Below are 22,525 nucleotides of genomic sequence, written 5' to 3'. Positions count from 1 at the left end.
CATAACCTAACCTAACCACTGCTATTAATATTTTGTATTTACGCCACTGCTATTCGCCCTTCGCCACTGCTATTCGCCTTTCGCCACTGCTATTAATATTTTGTATTTACGCCACTGCTATTCGCCCCACGCCACTGCTATTCTCCCTTCGCCACTGATATTTAAAAAAAAATAAAATAAAAATACCGGCATGAACGCTATCTATAAAAGAACTTATTAGGCGGCAATTTAAAGCGGCAATTTAAAAAGAGTTAAGCATTGAATTTTCAAGGTGGTGATATTTGGAAACTTTTTCTCTTTTGAGGATTTTTAGAGGAAAGACTTGATGATAAAGGTTCTCCTGTTGGATAATATAAGAACTAGGATCATTATACATATTTTAAAGTAAGAATTGTTTTCTTAACATGTCTCCTTATGAGGGGGCCAAGGCTAAATAAATACCGACAGCTTTTTATTAAAAACTTTTGCCAACTATGGACTGTTTTACCTTTTGAGATCCCATTAAGGGCTTAAAATGGAACTTGCCCCAGAAAGGATTCTTAATTGAGAAAGAGTATAGGGTAAGACACCCAGTAGTCGGACACTTTAATCACTTTGAAAACTTTTTGACATTTAAACTACTCTAATTACTGTATTATACCACCTAGAAACTTAATTTTTTTACAGTTAAAATCCTGTTTCTGTTGTGAACAAGTAGGTTACTAATTCAAATAGTTTCGCCCAGTACAGCGCCTCCTATTATTGAATTACTAACAAGTGACAATTCCGCCTAAAGTCGGACATACAATTCTTACTTTAAAATATGTATAATGATCCTAGTTCTTATATTATCCAAGGGGAGAACCTTTATCATCAAGTCTTTCCTCTAAAAATCCTCAAAAGTGAAAAAGTTTCTTAATATCACCACATTTTTAATTCAATGCTTAAGTCTTTTGAAATTCCCGCTGTAAACTGCTGCCAAATAAGTTGTTTTATAGATAGCGTTTAGCAGATGTTTAACACGTGTGTCGAAAAATATGTTTAAAGGAAAAGTAGTGGTATATTGAGATCATAGAAATTGTTAATTCTGCTACAAATCATGGCATTAACAAAAAATTTATGTGATTTGTGTGACAATAAAATTATGTATTTTAGACTAAACTATCAAGGTGAAGGTGCTGTACAGCAATTATTTATAAATCATAACATTTTACCAACTACCATGTTTTGCCCTGATTGTGAAATGAATGCTATTTTGATGAATTACGAAATAGATTCCGATGTAATAGAACAAGATCGGAGCGGCGTGGACATAAACTTATTAAAAAAAAAGTGCAGTTTTAGTCAAAGTATTAATAAAGGGACTTGGTGCGAACAAGCAAACATATCATATCAACAAATAGCAGAGATTATGGTGATTTTTTGCAATTTAGATAGAGGAGTTCATATTCAGCAAATTATGGTTGATGAAATTGGCATATCATCAGCAACTGCTGTTGATTGGCAAAGTTTTTGTCGCGAAATATGCATTGACTTTATTGACAAACACAGTTCTAAATTGGGTGGTCCTGAAAAAATGGTGGAAATAGATGAAGCAAAGATAGGGAAGAGAAAATACAATAGGGGACGCTATATTGAAGGACAGTGGGTGTTTAGAGGTATTGAGAGAGACACTAGAAATTTTTTTATTGTTCCTGATCCTGACCAAACTGCCAACACTCTATTAGAAATTATAAAAAAGTGGATACATCCAGGTACAACTATAATTTCTGATTGCTGGAGCTCATATAATATATTAGGCATGCAAGGTTTTCAACACTTAACTGTCAACCATTCATTGAATTTTGTGGACCCTGTGACCGGGGCCCACACACAAAATATTGAACGTCTATGGCGTTCAATGCGAGAAGTGATTCCCAAGTACGGGAGATCGAACAAACATATGCTTGGATATCTTGCTGAGTTTTATTGGAAAACCTTTTTTCCCAATAAAGGGGCCAGACTGCATTATCTATTGCTACAGGCTGCTGAACTATACAAACCAGATACTCATCATCCAGATCAAAGTTTACCTGGCACTAGTCAAGGCACCAGCCAATAAAAATCAAATTTTTCATTACAAGTGTCCCTATTTAATCATCTGTCAAATCAAGTGTCAAATTATAATTTAATCATCTATATCATCTGATCATTATAAATTAATCACCTCTTCAATTCCCTCTGATTGTGAAACTGCTAGATCATCCTAGAATCAAAAAAGGTAATTTTTATATTATTTCATTTCTTGTCAATTCCGTGCATATTTTGTAGTTTCGCCACTGCTCATTAAAAAAACAGTATTTTCGCCAGTGCTCATTAAAAAAAAACTCATTAAAAATAATAATATTGATGTAAATATACATATACTTGCAGAGTATATACCCCCAACCTTCTGATGTGCAAATATATACTCTGATTTGGATATATTTAGGGGTTGAGGTGCAGTTCATTTGGTTACATTTAGGTTCAGAATGAAATTTTATTATATATTTGCACATTAGGGGGGAGGGGGTATATACTCTGTATCTATATGTATATTTATAGCAATATTTTGATTTTTGCCACCGCTATTAATGTTTTGTATTTGTGCCACTGCTCATTAAAAAAAAGTATTAAAAAGACTAGCATGCACACTATCTATAAAACAACTTATTTGGCAGCAATATTGCGGCTTATTTGGCGGGAATCTCAGGGTGGTGGTTTTAGGTAACTTTTTCTTTTAAGCTTTTAGGCCACAATTCTAAATTTTTACCAAATTTCAATATGTAGCTGACAAGCAGGCTAGACAAATTTCTAAGACTTGAAACCAAAAGAGCTTTAACATAGAAGCTTGGCAATACCTTTCTAGAGTATGTTTTGACCCTGGATAAATTACTATAAATTTCAGTTTTTATAACCTAACCCCTTTGCAAAAGAGCAAAAGGTAGCTAAACCTGAATTTTACTGCCTAGTTTGCTATTAGAAACCCAGATAGGCTATAGGCCACAACTTATATTTAAAATATCCCACTAGTCAGCAACCAATTAAGTTCAATACACACTAGCCTATGATATCAGCTAAGTAGATGGCTATTAAGGTCTCACTAGGCTAAGGTATGCACTGACGCTTGAAATATCATTAGCTGAAATATTTAGGTTCTAATTTAAGGTAGGCCTGGGATATATCAAACAAACTAATGAATAAAGTTCCTTATAAACAGAAAAAATAACTAACTAGTCGGTATCAGGTAAGAGCATACTGAAGTAGCCAACTATTCAGTGGTAAATATACTTCTACATGGCCTACTACACTCGACCCTTAATCAGTAGCTGCGTTCGTTTTCACCGTTCGTCGTTCTTAGTACTAAAAAGATTTTCTCGGTTTTACTCTTAAATTGCGTTTTATTTCACTGTTCTAAGAACTTCGTTTTAACTGAAAAAACGGCTTATAAGAGCTTTCCTTAGCCAGATAAAATTTCAAAGTCACAGATAAAATTTCAATCAACCAGCACAACAAAAATGGAAAATATACTTGTGAATGTAGCAAAACAAGCAATAGAGTTACTAGAGGAAAGTGACTGTTGAGTGACTGTTGCACCGTTCTATAGAGTGCAAATGGGCACTCTTGCTTTTGAATGCTTATGAATGGGCATAGACATTAGATTAGTTGAAATGGGGGTGCAATCCTAAATAGTGGACTCCACATAGCGACACATGTTAAGAAAATATTTTTTACTCCATAATATGGACAATACTCATAGTTGTGGCACTCAGCCTAACACTTAATCAGCCAAATGTCCTTTCTAAATTTTTAGCTTAAGACGTTAGAACAATTGAACATATTCCTAAGGGTATTGAAACCTGGGGTTAGCTGGAGTTTCTTAGTATTAGTTATAATCTAAGATATCTAGAAATTCCTCACATTATTTTTCCAAGTGACCCCTAAGGAATTGTTGTAAGTTTGGAAAGCAATTTATCCCGAAATGCTTCCAGAACTTTCTGAAGATTTCAAAACTGTGCCACATACACGAAAAACAAATCACTATCATTTTTTAGATGAAAGACCCCATCAACAAAATCTACAAAATTAAATAGCAATAAACTTGTTTTCCGTTATGTTTTTTTTATTTTAAAACTTGGCGCCCAAAAGTAAAACTAAAGTTGTTGAACTAAGTATGAGGCTCAGTTCGTCGTTCTAAGAACGACGGTACTAAGAACAAAGAACGGCTTATAAGCGAAACATTTCATAGAACGGCGAAAACGAACGACTTAATTGTAAAACCGAGGATTTGATTTCCATAGAACGACGAACACGAACGCAGCTAGTGCTTCCACTTTGTTCCTACTAGATTTCTGTTCCGTCTTTTTGAAAACCCTGAAAATTCCGACACCCGACCACAGAAAATCCGACTATTTTTACGACACCGTGGGTGTCCGAAATCCGAAAAATTCCCGACTCGAACCGAAAAATCTGACAAAAGTCCGACTACAAGAATGAAGCTTATCATTTTCTACACTATTATAGGCTTTCAGAACGGCTCAAAATGGTTTCTCAAACGTCTTCTTCTGCAAATGATTTTGGCAATTTCAGCTTGCTGTTGTGTTAGGCTGAAAAGGTTGCAGTGAGTCGCCTTTGAGTTCCCCGATCCGATCCCGCTTTTATACTTTTGGCCCTTCTTTTAGCACGCAGCCGCACTAGAAATTCCTTGCGCTGACGACGCAGCTATTTGCGGTTCAGACGCCGTGGACTATTAGCCAAGACACTATGTTTTCAAAACGCCGTCAACCGCTTCAAGAAGAAAAAGAAGTTGCAACAAATTCAGAATTTCGACGAAAAACCAAAATTGTGAACCAAAATCCCTCTTCTGGCCGTAAAAAAGCCTCTTTATTTTGTTTTCCATACTATTTTACCTTCTGCTTTGCCTTTTTTCCATCGGATCAAATGGCCGAGAGCAACTTCTACTTCTTCTTGGGCTGCTGTGCGAAGATCTTGACCACGTTCTAGACAGTGTTATACCTTATGGGCCTAATGGTCCAGTCTAGTACACGCTCTCTACGAAGGTGACGAACACAGTGACGATTTCAAAAATGCTTAGCTATTCATCAGTATTCATTTATTGTAAAACTGGTATCACAAACCAGACTATTAATGTAAACAAGTATGGCAGTCTTTGGCCATAGTTTCGCGTATTCAAAAAAAACAAAAAACGCTGTAGCTTTTGCCTTGTAGATTGCACAAGTCCATAGGTCTATGCCCAAACGAGCGATGTAAACCTGATTGTAGAAGCATAAGAAAATGTCTCTCTTTTCCGCTCTCAAGATCACCCCGGCGATTTTCGCCGTGTACGAGACATCCGAAACATTGGAAAAGTAATGCAAAACAGGGTTTTTGATTTTGTTTTCTTTTAGGAGAGATCTTTGCAGCTTAAACATTCACTTATGCTCTTTACCCTCTTACGTCTTTCATCTGCACCTAACTTAAACTAAAGCTGCAGTTCCACTAGACTGAACGCACTCGTCTGCCGTCGCGTTTGCTCTAACACACTTGAGTCGTTTTAAGAGGGGAGCATCGACCTCTAAGTCGCGGGATACTTGTTTCTTTCTTTTCATGTCAGACTCGGCCTGCATGATAGAGGTAAGGGTCACACTTTTGAGCGAATTCCTATGATCTGTTTTCACGTCTTTCAACGTAGAAAAGAACCGCTCTACAACTGCGTTCGAAAACGGCAAGGTCAAATGATGCTGCACAACCCCCACTATGTTGGGGAATCTCTGCGTACCATTTGGTGTCTTCAAAGAAGCCATATGGAGCCAGAAATCACAGACGTCTGTCACATCTGGAAGATCAAAGATCAGTAGACTCCGCCATTCTTCTATAATTTTTCGTGCATCCCACGATGGTGCCTTACACCGCTGAAGGATCTTTTGGAGAAGAATGACAGCACCGATATCCAAAGCTTTCACAGGGTCAAGTATTTCGCACAATGTAAACAGTTCATCTTCAAATGAAAATCGCTCCTTGATTTGCTTCACCGCCTCTACATACAACTTCCGAGCTCATTCATAGAAGACTTTCACTTCACGTTCATCTGCTTTTGTGCTGGGGTTTGATTGCAAGGTTTGTAGATACTCATGAGCTGCAACTCCCAAGTACACATCTTCCACTGCAAGGTATTCACTCGTGTTGTGGGGGTTTTGATTAAAAGGCGAGGTTGATCTGACGTACCTGTTCTTCATGAAATTCATGGCCAGTTTTCTCAAGAGTATCTCCACCTATAATTTTATTTTGTGTAAGAACGGTATTTCACTTTGGAAAAGAAGATTAAAATCTGTAAACAGCTCCAGTACATAGAGCTGGAACTCAAGCTGAATCCGAAACAGTGGATTCTTTAGGGCTTGCCATGCCCTGTCGTTTGCGTGAGCGGTATCTTCAGCTACTACTAACTGAAAGTAGCTACAAAGTGCATCCCAATTCTGCAATATTCGCTGAACGCACATCCGAAGTGATAGCCAGCCTGTCTGACCTGGGGCAAGCACATTCAGGACTGGGGTGTCAGTAAATAGCTGATGTAGTTCAAACTCAGAGCACCTTTTGGCACTCATGTTAAAGTGATTGTATACAGTCCGACATAGATCTTCCAGTTGCTTTGGCAATTGTTTGCAAGCATAAGAAGCCACCAAATGAATGGAATGGCTGCTGCACTTGACACGCGTCACAGATGGGAATTTTTCTTTGATTCGGCTGACAACGGAGTTCTCCACCCAAACATTGTATTGCAAGTGTCTGCACAGAACCCAACCCAGTTCTCCGTAGGTATCTTTTTATCTTCAAGAACTTTGCATAGCAGATTGAAAATAGTTTCCCCCTTCCCGTCGGAACACTCAACCATATCTAGAAGGTCGACTTCTACTTCAAAATCCTTATTGCAGAACAAAACTGCACTTGCAAGTTGTTTTTTTACTGCCACATCAGTTGTTTCATCAATAATGATAGAAAAAGGCTTCAATCTCAACTGATCACACAAAAGTTCATTGTAGTACGGTCCTAATGCCTGTCTGATCACATTTGTCACATTTTGCTTGCCCAGCCTAATTTTTTCAACAACAGCCTTGTGTGGCAAACTTTTCAGAAAAGGTACAAGAGTTTCTATAAATGATAAAGGCAGATTGTTTTCTACAATGAAAGCAGCCACCTTGGCCTTTAGGCTTTCTTCTTCGTTTTTGTCTGTGGTAAGGACATGATCAATCCTTGCAGTGAGCTTTCTTGAAGCCTCTAATTTCCTTACACTTTCACTGTGCTTCGAACTCTTTGCAAGTTTTCGGAGTTCGGATTTACCACAACACAAGGACTGACTGCAGTGCGAACAGAAAGCCTTTTCTTCCGAAGACTTGTCCTTTGCAAGCCACCCTTTAAATTCAGGGACATTCAGCCAGTTGAATTTGGCTTTTTTCCTCTGAGCCTTATTTCTTGGGAAGGATCTTTTTTCTTCTCCCTTTCTTTTCGGCCTTTCTTCCCCTCTAAGATATTCAATGTCAGTTTCAGAAGATGACGAGCTGTCCGACATGATGGTACTTCCTGCAAGCAGACTTGATAAGTAAAATGTAATAAGTGTATTACAGCAAACGATCTATAAAGTATGCTTTACTTCAAAAAGAAAGAAATTCACTGTCTCTTCACTGTTGAAAGCTGCTCTTCTTAAATCAGAATGCCATTTTAACAGAGATATTAGCAAAAGATGAACCTGTGAAGCACATTGAATAGTTGTGTAGATGATGTTGAATTAATCTCGTAGATGATAAGTTTGCTTTTTTCAATACATTTTTACTAAATAATTGTAGCTTTCTTTATCTAAATATTAAAAAAAAAGAAAAAAAAACGAATGTGAATTATATAGCCTATGACACTTTTTGATATATTAAAACAAAACTAATCTATGACACAGGCTACACCAACCTGAAAAAGCCTGTGTAAATCTACTGTACGATAGTCAGAGTAGCCTTAAAGGAAATTGAAACCCTCTTGACCTTTTAAACCTTCCTTGTAGGATATCCTAGTTATAACCAGTCAGGAACTCTACTCTTTTGAGACTATCGCGCAATAGAGCCAACTTTGCCTGATAAGTGGATATGCTACTGCTTAGTGAATGCCCAAAACGAGACAGCTAATTTCCACTCAGGAGAAGATCTACCAATTTTTCTCCTAAGTGGAAGTTAGCTGTGCTTGGGAATAATTTCACTCTGGGCATTACTGACAAGAGACAGATTCTCTCCATTAGAGGAAGTTGTCTGGGCTGGGTGATGATCGCAAAATAGTAGAGTTCCTGACTGGTTAGCAATAGTCTACTGCTCGGAGAAAGTCTTTTTTTCTCCTTCCATACCTAGGTTCCCGACATATGCAGCTCATGAGGAGTACTTGTAGGCTATCCTGCTTGGTGCAGAATCCATTTATTCCGTCCTGAGTGGCCACAGTGCTGATCAGGATAGCTACGATGGTTCAAGTGTGCTTCGCAGATCAGTTCTGGACAATTTCTGGGTAATTTCTTTGTTCGAATTAAACTTGACTTCAAGAAGAGTGCCATAATTGCTAATCTTTACCGATCTACATACCTAGACCCACACCCAACTTGCATTCTTCTTTTGAGTAGACCATTTTGAGATATTAAAACATTCTGAACCTGTGCAGCACATGGTGTCACTAAACCATGGTGGCCTAGCTCTCCTGTAGGCTACTATGTTGGCAATAGACTTTCTAATCTTATACTGGCATTGGAAAAAAGTCTCACCTTAACTTTCTTCAGATCTTGAAATTAACTGAAATATCAGAGCAGATTGAAGCACAGCATGTGCAAATTTTCCAAAATTGTACCTTGTCAAACTGTCACCACTAACGCTAATGACTTTCTGAAAATCCCTAACAGAATTGTCCTTCTAATTTTACTAGTTTGAAAATCCTTTTTTATTGGAGTTGGAGACTCCAGTAATCTAGAAAAATACACAAATTCGAAAAATATCCGTTTTTTACTAAAAATCCGACAAAATTCCGAAGTCCGACACGATGTTTTTTTGTCCGACAAGAGGGCCGAAAATCCGAATATGTCGGAAAAATCCGACATAGTGGAAGCACTGCCCTTAATTCTTCCTGTTTTTGAATGTCCTGCTAACTTCTTCCATGCAGAATTAGTTTTGCCAGATAGTAGGTGTGAAAAAAACGCAACGTGGTTTCAAAAACAAGCCAAAGCAAGCACCATCCCCCTCAGTGTAGAAAATATATTAAGGAGAAAGAACACAGGTGACGATTTCCCACAGAACCTATATTATTCGGTAAATAAGCACCATTTGCATCGTAGCAGGTGTTGCAGGCCTTATGTTTATCATAAAATTAATAGAGCGAAAGTACTACACAACAAGGAGAACTAAATAGATGGTAAGAGCAACTTTTCATCTTGATATCTGTTCGTTTTCCTTACCAACTTTTCTATGCTGCTAGGGCGTGCCCGGAGCGTGTGTCTTGTGAGATCTGCAGGAGTAATGAGTCGCACCAGGAGTCAGAGTCGCCGGCAACTGCATCCAGTTGAAGTAATAAGCGTGCTCAGTACAAAAACTTTAAAAAACGCTTCAAAAATATATTTACATGCCTTTTTTTACTTTTTTTACGAGTTAATCTAAAATTTGGTGAGAGGAGGGGTTCTTATCCCAAATGCCCATCCCTCATGGACAAAACTTTACTCTGAGTTATTTTGCATTGACTTATATTTGATTTATTCGTATTGGATTCAATTGGTTTGGACGGGAATACTAATTACGCTGCTAAGTTCTTCAAAGCACTTTTTTTATAAGTAGCTGATTATCAAAAATGCTGGTAAACATTGAAAGATTCACATAAATGACAGACGAATTCTCAAGGAAGACAAAGCGCAGGATTTCGCGTTCATGGTGAGTTCCTAAAGCTAAGTTCTCACTGCCCAGAAATTTTCCTGGGCAGAATTTTTTTCTGGACAGAAAAAATTCTGGGAGTTCCGGATTGTTCATACCGGAACAAAAATCTTACTGTCCATATAGTTTTTCTGGATAGATTTTTTTCTAGCCATCGGAAAACTTGGCTAAAGATTCAAAAATGGATCATGAGGCTACAACTGTTTTGCTATTGTGCTCACTTTGAAGGAGAAAGAAGAGAAAAGGCTTACAAGCCTCAGAGACTATGAGAAAAAGAAAATTTTGGGTCAGAGACGTTTTGAAAATGAGAAGTGAACATGGTGCTTCAAACTTACTAATCAATAACCTGCGTTTGACAGATGTAGATTGGTTTCATGACTATTTCAGAATGTCACCTGAGCAATTTCATTACCCGCTTATTTTGGTTACACTATATATTACAAGACAAAATAAAAACTTCAAAGCAGCTATATAACATAAAGACAGGCTTGAAGTGGCATTGAGATATGTTGTAGCTGGTGGTACACAGAGAAACCAAAGCTTCACATACTACCTGGGAAGGTCGACTGTCAACCAAATTATATGGAACATTATGAATACAATCTGCCAAGTGCTGTCCCCATTACTTTTAAGATTTCCCAGTGAGCAATCTGACTGGAAGGAAATTTCCCATGAGTTTGTAGTGAAATGGAACTATCCCCACTGTGTTGGAGCTATTAATGGGAAGCACATTAGAATCCAGGCTCCACCAAACTCGGGGTCACAATATTTCAACTACAAGCAGTTACACAGCATAGTCATGATGGCTATGTGCGATGCTAACTATCGGTTTGTCTAAGTTGACACAGGCAGTTATGGTCGGTAAAGTGATGGTTCTGTGTTTGGCAATTCAACTCTTGGTAAGAAAGTGATTGACTGTACTTTAGATCTTCCAGGCAGTGATACGATTGATACAGGAAATGCCACCTACTTACCATATGTGATTGTTGGAGATGCAGCTTTTCCCTTGAAAACAAACTTATTAAGACCCTATTCTGGTGATCACCTTCCAGTACCAGAAGAAATTTTTACTTACAGGCTCTCTTGTGCTCAAAGGATAATAGAAAATGCATTTGGAATTCTTGGTGCCTAGTGGAGAATGTTCAGAGAAGCAATTAATGCAAAGCCTGAAAATGTTGACTAAGTCATACACATTTGTGTTTGCCTATATAATTACTTGCGTACCGAAGATCTTACAACTCCATAAAGACGCTCGAGGTATGTTAGCAACACAGTTATCAAGTATTTTGCAGTAGATTGCATCAAGACATGGCTAATTGTAGACAGAGAAAAGCACAGACAGATAGTCCAAGTAATTAAGAGGCAAATGTTTAAATGGTGGGGGCACGGATTAATGGCGGGAGTATGCATGACTCTCTTATTGGACACATACTTGTTTGTTAGTTTTTGGAAAGGCATGCCTGCTTAGAGTCTCAGGCATGTTGACCAATATCTGAAATAAAAAGACTGGATCTAGTTAACATCATTTTTTTCAGAAGGGGAAAAAGGCCAGAAACATAAAGGGCAGAATGATCACAGAATGTAGCATATAGCCTACCCAGTGCACGTCTATTATACTTCCCTCAATTGGTAATTGAATTAGTAACAGTGATACCCAACCACCAAAAGGCGGAAACAGAGGATATAGAAAAACCGCAACAGACTAAGGCAGCATTAGAGGAAGTCGGACCATTAAAAACTAGAAACTCACATTGTTCAAAATTAAGAGAAAGACCAATTTTAGAAAATAAACGTGAAACTTTTGAGACTATAAATGAGAGACCTTGCTTATATTTATGCAAAAGTAGAAGATCATCCGCATAGGCAAGATAAGAAACATCTGAGAGTCCAATGAAATAGATTGATCTAATTTCATCTAATACACCAGAAATGCGTATTTTGACTATATTAGGTGAAAAAACCCCTCCCTGTATGACACCCTGACATACACGGACAAACGGAAGTCCCGACTTGTTAATTCAGAGGACAGATTTCTCGTGCTCAAAGCGAAGAAGAAAAATAACTGAAAGATTTACACCGTTATTAAAAAATTGGGAAAAAAGCATGACATTGGACTACACGGTCAAAAGCTTTAGAAAGGTCCAAAGTATATATATAAAGTGGAGACCTCTCAGCCAGGCTATTCTTAAGGGCGAAAAAAAGAATGTTGAAAACCAATATCCGATTGAAACAAGAATTTATTTGATCTGAAATTTATATTTTCATTTAAATGACGAAGTAAAGTATATTCAAGGATTTTACTCAGGTTACACGCAGTGGCTATAGCGCGATAAGATGAACAATGAGAAAGGAGTTTTACCCGTTTTAATATTGAGGTGACGGTTCCAAAAAGAAAGCTATCCGGACCCAGCGAAAATGTTAAACACATTTGGAACAACAGCTGCAAATGAAATAAGATAACAATATACTTCAGATTTATATTATTTACACTAATACCATCAATATCAATGGATGAAGATTTCAGTTGCTTTATTGCACTTTCAACAGCAGCTACCGACAATGGTATAATAATACCTTGATGAAGTGAAGGCGGAAGAATTTTAGAAAGTAACTGAGAATAATGTGACTGCACGAAAAAATTAATTTTGGAAAAAAATTGACGAATAGTAAACATACCAAGCTGAACTGGAAATCAAATGACTATTATAAAGATCACTTTTATCCAGCTTCTCAGTATTAATCAATTTGGACCAATCCTTTTTAGATGCTGGAAATTCCATACCCTTATAACGAATGGATTTAAGGAACTTTTTATATTCTTTCTTTGTTTTCTGCTTTTTATCTGCAACAGATCCCGACGTAGGTCTACAACAATCCACCCAAATTGGCAGCCAAAGTTTTGCCTTATTTTTATATTTCTTTAATTCAGGATCGGCAGTCCATATAAATTTTGTGTTTTAATGCGAATACGCTCTTTGGGAACCGCAATTTTTTCAGCTTCTTTCATACAACTAATTATATTGTCATAATATCTATTAACATCAAGCTTACTACCCTTTACATCCAATTAGAGTAGATGGTAAAGCACACGAATACAACTAAGCAATGTAGATAGAGGTAATACATACAAAGCAATATTGGCACTTTTCCAATTACTACGTTTAAACCGTTTAGAATTCCCAATAGGGGAAAAATTGCAAAGGCTACGTTTCAATTTAGCAGTAAATGAAAGCGATAGATGGTCAAAGTAATCAGTCTCAATATCAACATGAATAATCGAGCCTTCTAGCTGTGACAAAATGAGTATTTGATCAATATTAAAAACACTACCAGAACGAAGGATTAAGAAAATGGTAAATATTTCTTCAGAATCACGTAAGGGGGCATGCACTCCAATATTTCTCGGGATCGATAACTTTGTTCACCTAAATCCGGCTTAAAGTCACCAAGAACTATAAAATCAAGTTTATTTTCCTTTTACGATTCATAACAGAGTTTAAAGACTTGCATGCGATAGCAAATCTATTTATTGAATCCACTATATTATTTTTAAATTGAAGATAAACATTAGCAAACACAGTATTATTTAGTCTCACGGCATGAGTGTGCTTACCCAAATAAAAAAGAGACGGGTTCGAAAGATCAATACTTCTTTTTAAAATACAGGCCTGACCTCCAGAAGGGTGACCGCAAGGAGGAACTGCATCAGAAGTAAAAACACTTGACAAGGTAGCTAAAGTGGTAACCGAGCTAGGCTTAGAAATAACAGTACCAAGGATAGGGAAAAAACAAATGAATCAGATTAATATACCATTCAGTTCACACGAAAAATATTATTATTAATATTTATTGAAACCCTGTCTTATTACATAAAGGAAATGACAGAGCACTATAAAAAAAAAGAAGCGAAACCACTATGCAACAATTACAATGTAACTAGTGCAGAAGGAGTTGGTTCCAAGCATGTTTTAACAACAAAACTGACGGAGCAAAACGAAAAACGAAACGGAAGGGCACTATACTTTCTAGGAAGAAAGACAATAAGAAAACACAGAAATAATGAAGAAAACGGGCACTTGTAACAAAAATGAAGAAAATGAAGAAGAGGAGCTATGACAATGTATATAGATGTGGGTAGTGTAAAAGGAGTTGTTTCATAGTGTGGTTTGAAATCTTTTGGTTGTGTTTTTCTATGAGCATAACATCAGCTATAGTAGGATTTTCTATGTGAACGGCGATTAAAACGAAGATTAGCAGAGACTATGGAAGCGTATTTAGCTGATATGCGACGTTTGATGTGTTCTGTTAAAAGATTAAGAATGCGAGAAATTTTAGTTCCAATGAGAATGCCAAGATAAATGATTTGGTTGGAAGGGCGTTTCTTTGAATTTCAAAGTACAATCTCACAAAGAAGTGAGCCTTTCCATTTAAAAATGACTACGTCAGTTTTTCAGCGTTGATTTCAAGACCAAATTTTAAATACTCGGTTTGAAGTTTTTGAAATATTTCAGGAATTTTGTCTAAATTTCGGCCAAGGTTAAAAATATCATCAGCATAAGTGACTAAGGAGATATTATGACCAGAAAGAACGCAGGACATCTGAAACGGATCATGAGCCTCGAGGACGTAGTTGTTGAAATAACAAAGTGAGGCAATTCCACCTTGGATTGCTCGTTTCTTAACTGGCACAGTTCTATCCTGTGGCTTTGCCATTTCATCTTTCTCAAGGGGGATTTTACGTTGGACTCGTAGCCTGGTACACATATCCCTTTGAGATCTGATGATAGCCAGACTTACTCCTCTTTTAGCAGCCCTTAAGAGCATAAGGGGGTGGATCAGGGAGTCAAAGGCGTGGCGAACATCATGACTAGCCAAGGCGAGAAAAGTACATGAGAGAGAAGCATGAAGCAGTACATTAGAAACAGCCGCAAGGGCGTCCACAAAACCACTACCATGTTGAAAGCCAAATTGATGGGGAGACGTGTAACATTTTTCTTCCAGCTCTCTTATGAACATTAGCTCATAAAGCTTGCAAAGGGTGGTTGATACATTTATGGGTCTGAAAGATGTGCATTGACTGAAGGTTTTTCCTTTTTTCGGAATAGGAGAAAGATCTCCCACAGAGAATATTGACGCAACCAAACCTTGAGTAAAAATCATTTGCAGTAATAGTTTGAGATGTTCTAAAAGCCCAGGACCACCAAATTTGAGATGTAGAGCGTGAATTCCATCTATGCCTCGTGACTGTTTTGGTTTGATTTACAATCGAATGAGCCCCCTCCGAAGTTACGACCACCCCTTGTATAAAAACCTTGCATTCATCCGTGAAAGATTATTTGATCTTTCAACTATGTTTAAGAAAATGGGTATCTCAAAATGTTTATGGGATGCATTTGGAGAAAAGAGGGCATTGGGAGAGGCTAGTTGCCCTCCGATCACTTCTCACTCTGGATACAGGTGCTAAAACTTTCAGTTTCCAATCAAACAGGCCCCCTCCAAAGTTTAAATGACCACCCCATCCAGAAAAACTTACACGTCCGAAAGTATAACTTTTAACATGTGCCCCCATGCTCTCGAGGCGTTGTTTCGACCCTAGACTTTTTTTTAAATTGAGCTTTCAGCTATCTGTACATGGGTTAGACGGGATGCATTTGGGGAAAAGAAGGTAAGGGAGAAGGGGCTAGTTGCCCTCCAATCCCGTCTAACTCTTAATACGAGCACTAAAACTTTCCATTTCTAGTCAAATGAGCCCCCTCCAAAGTTTATACGACCACCCCTTGTATAAAAACCTTATATGTCCCAGGGTACAACTTTTAAACGTGCACCCAGGCTCTGGAAGGGTTGTGTCAACCCAGGAGTTTCTGTTATCTGATCTTTTATCTGTTTTGAAAAAAATATATATCTGAATATTTTGATTCATTTGGGGAAAATGGAAGCGGTAGTCTAGTCCCCCTCCTATAGCTATCGACTCTTAAATAGAGAAAGAGGACTTTAAATTTCCAATAAAACGAGTTCCTCCATAGCTAATTAGACCGAACAGTCCACATAAACCTCATACAATTCCCGGCAGTAATTTTCAACGCGAGCCTCCGGGCTATGGGGTATTTGTTGAACACATTTATTTTTTTTTTGATTTTAGAACTATTTTGAACAAAATGGTTATGACAAAGTTTTGATTGGATGCATTTCGGGAAAAGACAGCGTGAAGGGGGCAGGGCGCAAGTTGCACTTCAATCTATTTTCATTCTCAAAAATGGCACTACAACTTCTGATTTCCAACTGAATGAGCTCCCTCCAATTTTATAAGACCCAACTTTCTATAGGAAGTGCCTCTGGAAAAAAAATGGAAACTTTATGGCCTTTTTTATAGATAACGATAAAATATTGCCTCTGATAACATTACTGTGGTAATTACTTAATCAGGAGTTCAGAGGGGTTACGTTTTATGCTCATCTATACGGATCAGTTGTGATGTGTGATGGACTTTGTCAAATATTTTAAAACTATAAGAGAGATAGGAATCAGAAAGAGAAAGTAAAAATTGGCCAAAACAACTGTTATGCTAATGATTCGACGGTCCTAGTTGAACAAGTGAGCAAAATGATACATTTTTTAAGATTCTGAGAGGTAAGGATGCAATAATTAATTTTGAAGATAATCATTAAGAATACTAAGTTACACTATCCAGATCTAAATTATTTGGAAAAAGTATTTCTTTCTGTTTCTTTGCATCAAATTTCAAATTTTTAGATTTCAAAGTTATTAAGTTGGTTCCTCTCAATGAAGGAGGATATAATACATAGACTTTCTTGCTTAAAAATTTTTCAAGGCTCTAAGATCTTTATTTTTTCTAGGTACTTTTCTTCGTGCTTACATGTCGTTTAATTAGACTATCAAGTGAGACCTCAAGATCGTTTGCGAAGCCAAAAAAATCTGAACATGCAAAGTGAACTTAAGATTCTATCTGCTAAAAAATCCCAATCTTTTTGGGGATGAAAGAGTTAAGATTGTTTATTTATTCCTGCATTTAAGAACCATTTTACGAATCCAAAACTTATTTCGGAAGGGGATTTCAAACCTCCTAGACACGACCCTAATTAATATTGAATAGTAATCATCTACCAGGTCTAGCAATGGTGCTCTATTTCTGTAGATATTCCCAGTTTCCCTTAGCCTTTAACTTCAAGTGTCCGCTGACAGAAATATTTTTACCTTTTTTTTACTTGATCCTTAGGAAAGTATGCAAACGTGGAAGCTCCAAACTTTTGAATATGCTAATCAGACTGTACTTTGAGTAGTGTCCAACGCAAAGAGACATTTGTACGTCTCTTGGCTTAGGGTAGCTTGGTTCTGCATTCAGTCGTAAGTAGTAGTATTCAAGTTAGAGTTTAAGATTTTACTTTTTCAAGTAAAATTTTAGCCATTATTATTCTATTATGGTGATCCAGGAACTCTGAACTTTTTATCTTGATCAGTAATAGATGTGGAGACAAATTCCTGAGACTCAGGTTCAAATTTACATGATGCCGAAATGCTGGGAAAAGTGCTCATCGGGCCATCTTCAAGTTTGGGAAACATAAATGGCTCTGAACTGTCAACCTGCTCCTTAATGTCACTTGGTAAAGCATCATCAACTTCTAAAAACATAAATTAACAGGAATATAAAACAATTTCGACAAAAATATATATACATTTGACAAAAATAGTATTTATTAAACTTAGGGCAAAGATGTAGTTCTAAAAAACACAGTGATTTAAATAGAACACATAACTATTAAAGAAAATTTTGTGTAATGAGATCCTCAAAAAATTAGAAAACAGAGGCTCCGGAGCCTCATGTGGCTCTTTGGTTTTATAAGTGCGGCTCTGGCACAAACATCTACAAAGGTGCAATAATAGTATGATTAAAAAAAAAAACTTCTTAAAAAAGAGTTGAATTTTATTTTTATAAATTCAATTCTACTATAAATCGAGAACATATATATAATTTTTTGTTTAAGTTTAAATGTTTTAAGAGCAAAAGCAGATATTTTGAAGAGAATTCAAGTTACAAGTGTCTTCCAAAACCATTAAAGACAGAACAATTACAATTTGTTCGAATATAAACACACATCATATCGAAGATCTCAAACTGGTTTTGGCTTAATAAATAGCGACTGACAAGTCTTGTGACATAAATGATACAGCACAAGTTTCACTTTTTTTTAACCTAACTTCACTTCTCGAGTGTGTACCATATAATAAACAAGTACCAAAAAAATTTAACTAAAGAAGGGGATTTGGCTCCCAATTCTATAAAAATTATTGTAATGTTCATACTTGCCTCTTTGGCTATTAAGTTTGCCGAAAATTTCTCTTAACATCGCATGTATAAGATTTAGTTGGAACAGAGAAAATGAAACAAATAGAAAGAATTTTTAATAGATATTCTGCCAAGATGCAGCACTGTAAGAATTTCCTTACAGAAGCTTCCTTACACTCCCCAGAATTTCCTTACACTCCCCAGAAGCTTCCTTCACCAAAGAAAAATTACCTCAGAAAGTAATTTTTTAAATTTTAAGCAGACGACATTGGGGGGGGGGGGGAGGGGAAGAGGTATTCTAATTTCTGTTCAAATGAGCCCTCTTTCAATATTCTGGGACTATTGGGGCGATACGATCACCCCTGAAAAAAAAACACGCATCCGTGATACTTCTGGCAAAAAACAACAACAAAATATCACATTTTTGCCGATGGGAGCTCGAAACCTCTACAGTAGGATCATCTGACAAGCTGAATCAGATGCTGTGACTTTTATTAAGCTTTCATGACTTTTAGGGGTGTTACCTCCCTTTTTGTAAAATCAAGCAAATTTTCTCAAGCTTGTAGCTTTTGATTGGTAAGACTAAACTTAATGAATATTATTTATTAGGAATCAACATAATAAGCCAATTCTTTTGATACATCTATTGACATCAAAGTTTCATTTTGAGTTTTATTTTACATTAAGAACATATCAAAAAAGAAAATATGATTTGTAGCTATTTTAATTGTGTTTTCTACGAGTTTCATAAACACTTAAAGTTTTTATATAGACGTATCTGTCGTATCTATAGTTCAGGTACTTCTGTGTCTGATAAGTGCAGTTTTTACCTTGTTGACCTTTGTTAGGTTTTATATTGTCCTGACGAATCACGAAATGTCGCTCATTTATCTGCACCAGTGGAGAGTAAGTATAAGACCCCGCTTTTTTAACGGCAAGGTAGAAATCTTGCGTAACCCCCTTCTCATCTTGATCATTTAACGTTTTACCTCCAACCATGGCCTCCTCCCAGCCCGATGTTGGACAATTCAATACGCCTAAAGAAGTTTCTCTACGTCCACAGAATCTACTTTTGTTCCATCACCATACCCTCACAGACCTTTGTTAATCCAATTGACCCTTCCCCAACACCCTCTTGCTTGTTTGCCTCCCAAAAGCATTTCCCTTGCAACTTTAATCCTATCTCCAAAGTCTAGGAAGTGGCCAACTAGTTTGGGCATTCATCATCTTTTTGTCAAAATAGATAGTTCCTTGCCCAGGCACGCTCTGTTCCACTTCCCTTTTCCATCTTCCCTCCCCTCCCATTATCCCTCCAAGTTTTACTTCTTCTTACCCTATCCCCTTGAGCCCCACCTCCATGTTCATTTTATTTCTCGCGGCTTTTTTGATTTTGCTGTCTATATGGCACACTACTTTCTCTCTACGCTACATTAAATGAATAGCATGATCATACTACATCCGAGTGTACTTGAATCTCAAGTAATACATCCATGAGTTATCTAAATTTTACAATATTATTGTTATGAAGCTTTACCACATTATGCTTACCATTTTCGGTGGTGACACAAATACTTTCACTTGGACTGTCTGTTATCTAATATCAACATTAAATTATAAAAATTGTTTAATTGTCACATATGAATTGACACCTATTTTACCACTATACGTGTCTCTCTACGTACTCGCTCCTCCTGTTGCGAATTATGGTTCTTCACTAGTATCGTCTTGTTGGAACACAGTTTTTAAAACACTCAGATGTAGTTTCCTCACAGATTAGTTCGAGTATGGTTACGTTCATCTTGGACGAAGTGACTTCTCCAACTATCAAACTGGAAATTATAGTATCGGTTACAGGTGTGTGGAAATTTGCCATTAGAGTTCATTCTCACCTGTTGTTTTTGGATAGTTCGTAGAGTGCCTTATTGTTAAGGGTTTGAGCACTGGGAATGCGTTGATGACAGAAGGGTTGACTATCCCATATTATTTCACTCTTGGGCTGTCTTTAATCACATAGAGAATGTGTTTCTCGTGTAAAATTTTTCCTTCACGCACTTAGAGATTTTAGTTTATAAAATTTTTCGTGCATGGCTTGTACCCATTAGCTTTTATGGGGACTCCTTGATAAATTATAGGGGAAATGATGTTTGAATTTGGAATTGGTCAACATCAAACTTTAGTGACTCCTTCAACATATTGTCTTTAACTTTTTGGAGGAGTACATGGTCACTCAGGGGTTATTCATTGGGATTATTTTGGTTACATGATTCAATGGTTGGTTTCCAAGTCCATATTTCAAAACTTATCTTGTAACATTAACGGTAATATCTCTAATGTCTCTGTAATCTCGTAATTGAAGAAGGGTCGAAGGGGATTCAATGTGTGAATCGTTGACATGTAGAAAGTCTGCTGAATTGGGTTGATCGATATTATTGTCAGGGATGATGTATTCACTTACATCTTATGCTAGATAATGGGATTCTCAGGGTTGTTATATTTATAGTTCTATAAAGCACTAGATACTGAGATTTGTTACCTGATACGTGATACGATCTAAGTTTGAGGAAAATTATTCTTTGCCGAACAATTATTGTTTCCGTGATCAAAGGGTATCTGTAATTTTTGTAGGAAAAGTTGGGTCAAGAATTTCTTGGGGTTTATGGCAAGTACTTGGAGTTGGTTGAGGTATGATGATAAAGGATGTTACTAAGCTAAGACTACATTAATTTGTACACATTTCCGTTAATCTTTTAGTATGCCTTTCCAGTTCCGAAAATAAAATAACCCGTCGGAATCAAATATTCCTTGAAATGATAAGTGCTGTTAGGAATGCGTCGTACATCGATTGAGCACATAGATTTTTGCGCCACAAGACAGGGCTAAATAAATACACTAATAATAATATAGGAACCTAAAATTTTATTGTGTTCACCACTCCTTCAACACTCAGTTAATTTTACATTAGATTTAAAATAATCGTTTAAACAGAGTTTATGCTACATGGTTAATTTTGAGGTCTAATTTTACAACATGTTTCATGCCTGCATTGCTCACGCACGTCCGTGCTGTTTAAGAATCGCATGTTGGAGCGTCATAACCACATGATTTTACATACACGACATTACAATGAGGGGATAAGACATAGTAACGACAACTGGAGACCTCTATACCTGTTCGTTTTCTAATGTCTTCCCTTTTTCTTGGCTTAGACGTTCTCAGGGGGTTCCGGGTTTAACCTCTGCATTTCAGCTGTTTTCCTGTGTTCTTTTCTTGGTTTTCGCCTTCTTAGTCTCAGGGCTTTTCCGTAATTAAAAGTCAATAGGGTTCTTATGGTCAGGGAAGTTGCGAATACGAAACATACCGCCAATAGTATGTTCCACCAGAAAATGGTCGCTTCTTTGAGTTCATTCATATTTCTTTTTAGTATTGTTACTTGTTGAAACCAGGTCTCGAAGGATCTGGGGTCCAATTTCATAAAGATCTTCCATGCGTCATGGCTCGCTAGCAATGAATTTTCCTGCTTGGATATTACTCCATGTTTTACAATATCTCGGGCCACTGCGTGAACAACAAGGATTATGACGATATTCTTAAGCATCATCTAATTTTTTGTTTCTAGAATTAATTTATCATTAATTTTACCCATTTTTTGCAAAATTCGTTTGTTTACTGCTTTGTTATTATTATATTTTTTTTTCAAAGGCACTTTAATTTTTAATTTAGGTTATTTTTTTTTTATTATGTAATCATTTTGTGGCATTGGCCAAAGAAAACTGATTTGTAGGCGTAAAACAGAATAAATATTTTAGGATTAGATAGGTTAGGAAAGTAAAGTTAGGACTTCCGAGCTTTATTCTGGTCGTGATATACCTCCATGACTGGTTGAGATATAGCTTTAAAGCGTAGCTAGTAATAGTTATACGATTTAATTTTACATTATATTTTGACTAAGGAACGCATGAATAAGCAAAGTTGCTGCACGTAACTACACAAGTATCTTATTTCTTGTATGGGGTCATAGCAATCACAATCTGCACTATCACGAAATAGTTTGTATAATTAGACGCTTCTGTACTGGTAATTTCTTGTTTTGGACAATATCCATCTTGGTTAGAACATGGGTCGATTTTTAATATAAAATCCGAGGGCAAGCACGCCCACAACAAATTAAAAGCTGCATGGGCTTTGAGTTCCTCCCCAGGCTTCCCACAAAACATGGTCCAACACCACTTGTCGTTCTCAGTCGACCACGAGCTTCCTACCTTTGGGCCTTTCTCTCTGATCACCAATGTTTTGA

General features: G+C 36.9%; 1 protein-coding gene across 1 annotated transcript; it reads right to left on the bottom strand.

The window, feature by feature from the left end:
- Positions 1-14,366: 14,366 nt before the first annotated feature.
- Positions 14,367-15,089, bottom strand: LOC148944019 (uncharacterized). The gene has a single exon (XM_089101341.1). It carries the CDS (start codon positions 15,087-15,089, stop codon positions 14,367-14,369), a length of 723 nt encoding a protein of 240 aa, XP_088957467.1.
- Positions 15,090-22,525: the final 7,436 nt, after the last annotated feature.

This window comes from Artemia sp. Qi Xiang Cuo, chromosome 15 (genome assembly GCF_049724085.1).
Source record: "Artemia sp. Qi Xiang Cuo chromosome 15, ASM4972408v1, whole genome shotgun sequence".
Classification (NCBI taxonomy): Eukaryota; Metazoa; Arthropoda; class Branchiopoda; order Anostraca; family Artemiidae; genus Artemia; species Artemia sp. Qi Xiang Cuo.
Note: the sequence above shows the minus strand (reverse complement) of the source record. Positions and strands in the feature narration are given on the sequence as shown.